Source organism: Hippopotamus amphibius, chromosome 2, assembly GCF_030028045.1.
Source record: "Hippopotamus amphibius kiboko isolate mHipAmp2 chromosome 2, mHipAmp2.hap2, whole genome shotgun sequence".
In the NCBI taxonomy this organism is placed as follows: Eukaryota; Metazoa; Chordata; class Mammalia; order Artiodactyla; family Hippopotamidae; genus Hippopotamus; species Hippopotamus amphibius.
The window spans coordinates 37887097-37893383 of NC_080187.1; the positions used below are offsets into that span (position 1 = coordinate 37887097).

A 6287-nucleotide genomic window follows, 5' to 3' on the forward strand; every position below is an offset into this window, starting at 1 on the left:
CTCACCTACTGTCCACGGAGCCCTGCAGAGCCGCCCAGTCTCTCCCACTGCAGGGCCCGCACCAGGCACTCACTTCCCACCAGAGAGGAAGGTCCAGGGCAAGGCAGACACAGGCCTGGCCGCTCCCTACCTCCCACTTGAGTTACAATCAAGAGCCTCCTCACAAAAGCTTCTTAGTGGTTTTTATTTTCTTGTGTTACGGCACCGTTGACTTGACTGTGCGGCCTCAAACGGCCTTCTGCGCACGAAAAGGCGTTGCCCGGGCCCCTCCCAGCTACCACCCTGGCCAGAGGCCTGGGCGCTCGGAGAGAGCAGGGTACGCCGTCCGTGCACCCGCGCACACCGGCGCACCTGCCCCAGACTGGCCGTCACTTCTGGTGCCTGTTGGGAGTTACGGTCACAAGGTGGTGTCTGCCCCCGCAGGACCGCCACCAGGCTGCTCTCAGCCCCGTCACCCTGCAGTGTGTGCAGGGCCACCCCTGGTGCTCCTCAGTTCTCCGCCTCCGTAGCACACTGGGCGCAGCAGGCACATGAAGCCCGAGGAGGTCCCGGCGTTCGGCACGGAGACGTGCCCTTCTGCACGGGAACGCTGGGGTCCGCGTGTCCTGGTGACGGTGGGGCAGGCGGCTGCCATTCAGGCATCAGCGGCGGCCTCGGTGGGCATGGCGGCCGTGGTGGTGGGCGGCGTGGTGGTGGTGGCTCACGTGGGGCATGTGAGACACGTGGCCAGAGTAATGGATATGGTGCAAGGCTCCCAGGTGGCCCCGGCCTGAGGAGATCGGAGGCCGGGCCCACCTGACTCGGTTTCTCCTTGCAGCAGGGCGGCTCCCCTCCACGTCAGGCTCCTTCTGTCTGCAGCTCAAGCAGGTGGCCAGCAGCAGCAGCAGCAGCAGGACGGCCACAGCGGCACCTACGATCCAGCCCACGAGGGTCGTGCTCCCCAGGAGGCCCAGCATCTGGGAGTTGACAGAGGCCTCCGCTCAGGGGCTCCTTGCTGCTTCCTCCCCTTCGGCAGCCTCTGCTCAGCCCTCCCAGTGGCCGGACTGTTTTCTCAGCTCCTGTGGGCTGGAGAGCAGCCAGGGAATGTGGGCGCAGCCTCTTTGGGCTGGAGCTGCCAGCCAAGGGGAGGCCCGGCCACTGTGAGCTCTGGGGAGCCCACAGCCAGGCTAGATCGAGAGAGAGGAGCTAAAAGGAGGGGCTGTAGGAGGAGAACCCAGAGGCCGGAGGTAAGAGTCTAGGCCCCCATCCCTGCCATCTCGCCAAGTGACTGGGCCAGCCAGCCCCATCCCCACCCTGGGCCTCAGTGCCCTCCTCTCTTAGAGACAGTACAGCACAGCAATTAAGAATGTGGGCTCCAGAACCACATGACTTACTAGCCCTGTGATTGTGCACAAGTTTCCTAAACTTTATATGCCTCAGTTTTCTCATCTGTAAAATGGCTCATTAGAGTGTATTTTCTCATAGGGTTTTCTGAGGATTCAAAGAGTTAAGTAATAAGACTCTTAAACCAGGTCCTGACATGTTTGCCACTGATATTAAGGCAGTAGAGTTTGGACCAGATGACTTGGGAGACCTCGTGTCATCTGAGAGTCTGCAACTCCCTGTCCTGCAGCCCACAGAGGCCTCTGGGACTGAGTCAGGTTCTGTTGTGCAATTGTCCGCACACTTCAGGAGCTCAGACAGGCCCCACAGGCGGGTTTTTATCATCCAGGGAAGTTGAGCGACTGTCTCTGCATCCTCGGTCCTGCTGGATCTGGGAGCCAAGAGGATCTGACTGTTAGCCCAGGGCTGCAGGAGGCAGGAAGGAGGCCGCTAAGGTCAGAGAGGCCAGGCCCCAGTGCCAGACTACTGGCTTCCAGTCAACAGGCTCAACTGGCCATAAATGGCAGGCTCCTCGCTCCATGCCAGCCTCCCTGCCCAGCGGTCGTGACACGCCATTCCTGCCTAGCGGAGAATTTACAGAGCCGGCAGGACCTGAGCAGTCCTCCTCCTGGTCCTGAATCCTCTGTTCATCTAGACCAGCACTTATCCATTCCACGCACACGTCCAAGGGCGGGCGCCCGCTATCTCCCTGGGCAGCCCCTCTGCGGTGGGCTCGTCAGGCTGTTCTCACAGCTCTTCCGCACACACCGCAGGGCCTCCCCAAAGCCCCAGCTCTGCACCACCATCCCGAGACCACGGATGCCCGGGGGCCCTCCACAGTGAGCCCCACCCGGCCCCTCCCTCTGCTCCACTTTCTGCCACCCAGAGGAATGTTTCTAGCAGCCTGCCTCTGTGTGACCTTGGACAACCCCTCCCCTGCAGCCTGTTTCCTCCTCTGGAAAAGTGCCAGGGCAAGAGGTGACCTCTGGGGACCTTCTCTCTCTGACCTCAATCCGAGACACGCTCTCTCAGGGAGGCCCCAAACCCTTAGTGCAAGCCTCCTCTGGATAAAAAGGCCAAACATTCCCTTCAACCAAATTGGGCTCTGGGGGCAGCAGGTCTAATGAGTCCTGGGGCTTTCACCCTGGGGGACGGGGGTGGAAGAAGGAAGCCACTTAAACTTTTAATGATGCTCCAGCGAGAACTCCCCACTGTGGTTTCTGGAGGCCTGGGAGCGCAGCTGCCTTCCCTGAGGGCCTGTTAAGGAGGGAAGGCTGCTGGAAGGAGGAGGAGGAAGGCAAACAGAACTTTCTCCTTCTCGGGAGCTTCTCCAAGGAGACTCCCCCTCCACACCAGCCCAGGAGGGGGCAGGGCCCTGCAACTGGCAGAACTCCAGTCAGCACTAAGGGCACCTTGGAATCATGCAGACCAAGCCCTCACTGAGAGCCAGAGACACTGAGGCCAGAGAAGGGAAGGGACTTGCCTAAGGTTCCCCAGCTTTGTGGATTATTCTGTACAGCACGTAATCAAGACGGCACAATTCCTGGAGTGAGAAGGGCTCCAGAGTGAGAGACTGAGAGCAGCTGGGCACCATCCACAGAGATAACAGGGAAAGGATACTCGGATATGGATGGCTCTGGGGTGGGGGGCAGGGATTTGGGGGTGCTCCCCCTATCCCCCCCAACACACATTTATTTTCGTAAGTGCAGGGTGACAACTTAAAAAAAAATGCACAGGGCTTCCTAGGTGGTGCAGTGGTTGACAATCTGCCTGCCAATGCAGGGGACACGGGTTCGATCCCTGCTCCAGGAAGATCCCACACGCCGCGGAGCAACTAAGCCCATGCACCACAACTACTGAGCCTGCGCTTTAGAGCCCGTGAGCCACAACTACTGAGCTCATGTGCTGCAACTACTGAAGCCCATGCGCCTAGAACCCATGCTCCGCAACGAGAAGCCACGGCAATGAGGAGCCAGTGCACCACAACGAAGAGTAGCCCCCACTCACCGCAACTAAAAAAAAGCCAGCACACAGCAAAAAAAAAAAAAAAAAAAGACCCAACACAGCCAATAAAATAAATAAAGAAAGAAAGAAATTTTTTTAGAAAATGCACAACATGAGAGTTGCAAGTTAAATTTTACTTGGGGCAAAATTAGGACTGCAGCCCAGGAGACAGCATCCCAGATATCTCTGAGAAACTGTTCCAAAGAGGTAGGGGGGAAGATCTGTGTATATGTGATTTTGGTGAAAGGGGAAAACATGCAATCAAGCACAAATTGTTTACAGAAGGTTTCTGCTAGTCTCATGCTGGCTAGTCACATGAGCAGTCATCACCATGAAGGATTTTAGTGTTTTTCTAGATATGAGGAGATACAGGAATGGGGCTCATAGAGTTGGCTCCTGAAAATATCTGACTATCTAAAGACCTGTCCTGCCAGTTTTTCCCAGAGCACAGAGGGCCTCATTTCAGCCCTCCAGCCTGAACGCCGTTCAGGGGGTTGCTGGCAGTCAGCAGCTGCAGCAGCATGTGAGTTCATCCTTGTAGAGGCAGATGGCAAGTGCCAGTGGTAGCTGACATTTGGACAGATGACTCCCTGCCTGGACAGAAGATACAATCCTGAGGTGGGCATCTGAGTCTAAGCTTTGGGCACTTGGGGCGGTGTTGAGACCCCAGTCCTGCAGGACATCACAACTGACTGAGACCTTCTTGGAGGGCTTGCAGGACCGATGACCTTAGATCATGTGTGGTTAGGGATTCCCTGCCTCAAGAAAAGCTGTCTTGTGGCGTTGTCGCTGTATTTCTCCCGTAGGGTTGGGGCTTCTGCACACCCCACAGGCAGCCTTCCAAGCTGAGGGGCCAGAGTTCTAGACAATACATACAGCTGGCTGATGGGTCAGCCTTTTGGAGTTCATATCATTAGCTTCACGCCCATACTTTCCGGGGCGCACAGACCTCTGCATGTACTTGCACGCATGTGTACACTTGTAAACCAGCACTGCCCTGTGAGCAAACTCATGCACCAAGGATTGTGTGTGCACACACTTATACACAAGTGCACACAAGTTCCCTGCAAGCTCACAAACTTGTGCTTGTCCTAGCTGCAAGTGGGTTTTGGTTGTCCCACGACAGCAACCATTGTTTTCACTAATTGGTGGCACCACCTAGCGGTGACACTGTAAATAAATCAGTTTTGTATTCGAACCTGTCAGAAGTTATATTTCCTTGATCTTTGCTCATAGATCATAATTTGAATCCATCCTCTTAACTCCTCTCTGTTCCGAATTCTGGTCCAGAAACTGTAAGGAATTTCTACAAGATTCAGTGCAGATGGAACCAGACTGATGGATGTGTTGACTAAGGAAGGGCATCCTTGGGAAGCCCAACGGAGGGGCTGCCCCAGCAGAGCCACCCTAAGCCCCATGATAGACAGCCAGGACTATGCATTAGGGTGAGGTTGGCACAGGCAGGAAACAATTTGGGTGATGTTGGGAACGGTACAAGTGTCTGCTCGCAAAGCAGTTTGCCAAGACTTAGCCCATCTTTTGGTTTGCACATTAAAGCAGAGACACAGGCCAGAAGGTTCTTAACCTGTGCACTCATACCCATTAGAGAAAGGAGACACTCCTCCAGCTAACCTCGAGCTGCCTTTATAAATACTGAAAAGAAGTTGCCCAGAACAATGGCAGACTTCTCTCAAGTGCCCTCCCTGCACTAATCATGGCCAACTGGATGCCCCCACCTAGAAAACTAAACCATAAGCAAGTGGGCTCTTTCTTTCTTTCTTTCTTTCTTTCTTTCTTTCTTTCTTTCTTTCTTTCTTTCTTTCTTTCTTTCTTTCTTTCTTTCTTTCTTCCTTCCTTCCTTCCTTCCTTCCTTCCTTCCTTCCTTTCTTTCTTTCTTTTCTTTCTTCGTTCGTTTGTTCCTTCCTTCCTTCCTCCCTTCCTTCCTTCCTTTCTTTCTTTCTCCATTGCCTGGAACCAATATACTTGAAAATAATCTGCATAATCTTTTCTAAAACCACTTCAAATTCTAATCCCAAATAAACATAGATCTAGGTAGGTCCCTCTGTAAAGTAAATAAAGAAAAATAACTAGACACATGAAAAAAGATATAAGGTATTGCATCCTTATTACCAGAGTTGCTAGAATCTTGAAAACAGACACTTAGTAAAATTCCCAAATTTATATTCTTTATAATATTCAAAAGGTCAATCCATATATATTTGGGGAAATATGCAAAACAAGAAATTTACTTTCAAATTAAAACCCAAATCAAGAAAGACCGCTTTGAGACACTTCCCCATCACTCTGAAAAAGAATAAAGAAAGAGGGAGAGAAGGAATGCCCAGGAAATCAAACACAGTTGGCCCTTGAACAACACGGGGGGTCAGGGGTGCCAAAGCGCACACAGTTGAAAATCACCTATAACTTTACAGTTGGCCCTCCACATCGGGGGTTCTGCATCCGTGATTCAACCAACCACGGATCGTGTAGTACTGCAGTATTTAGTACTGAAAAAAAAAAATCCACTTGTAAGTGGACCTACACAGTTCAAACACGTGTTTTTCGAGGGTCAAATGCATCCTGGTATAACAGACATAAAGAACAGAGCCCATGGAGAAACAATTGTTAAAGAAATAAAGAATATTTTCTACCTGAAGAATTGTCTTTAGATCAAAAGTTGCACTGAGTACAGGCAAACTATTTGAATAGGCCAGGCCAGGCCAGACCATCTACATATATCCAGGTGAAATTTTAATAGTAAAAATGTCATGTGAAAAAACTGTATAAAGGAAAGCAAAATGGTAGACCACTATGGAAACAGTTTAACAGTTTCTTACAAAACTAAACACACTCTATCTACCATATGATCCAGCAGTCACACGCCTTGATATTTACCCAAAGGCAAAACTTACCTCCACACA

General features: G+C 52.1%; 1 protein-coding gene across 1 annotated transcript; it reads right to left on the reverse strand.

Annotated features, from left to right (window-relative positions):
• On the reverse strand, positions 1 to 1003 carry HRCT1 (histidine rich carboxyl terminus 1). The gene has a single exon (XM_057724822.1). It carries the CDS (start codon positions 954 to 956, stop codon positions 642 to 644), a length of 315 nt encoding a protein of 104 aa, XP_057580805.1. The 5' UTR covers positions 957 to 1003; the 3' UTR covers positions 1 to 641.
• Between the last annotated feature and the right edge of the window lie 5284 nt (positions 1004 to 6287).

Bases quoted from the DNA above. Each gene is read 5' to 3' on its own strand.
- HRCT1 (XM_057724822.1), bottom strand. From the start codon at position 956: ATGCTGGGCCTCCTGGGGAGCACGACCCTCGTGGGCTGGATCGTAGGT.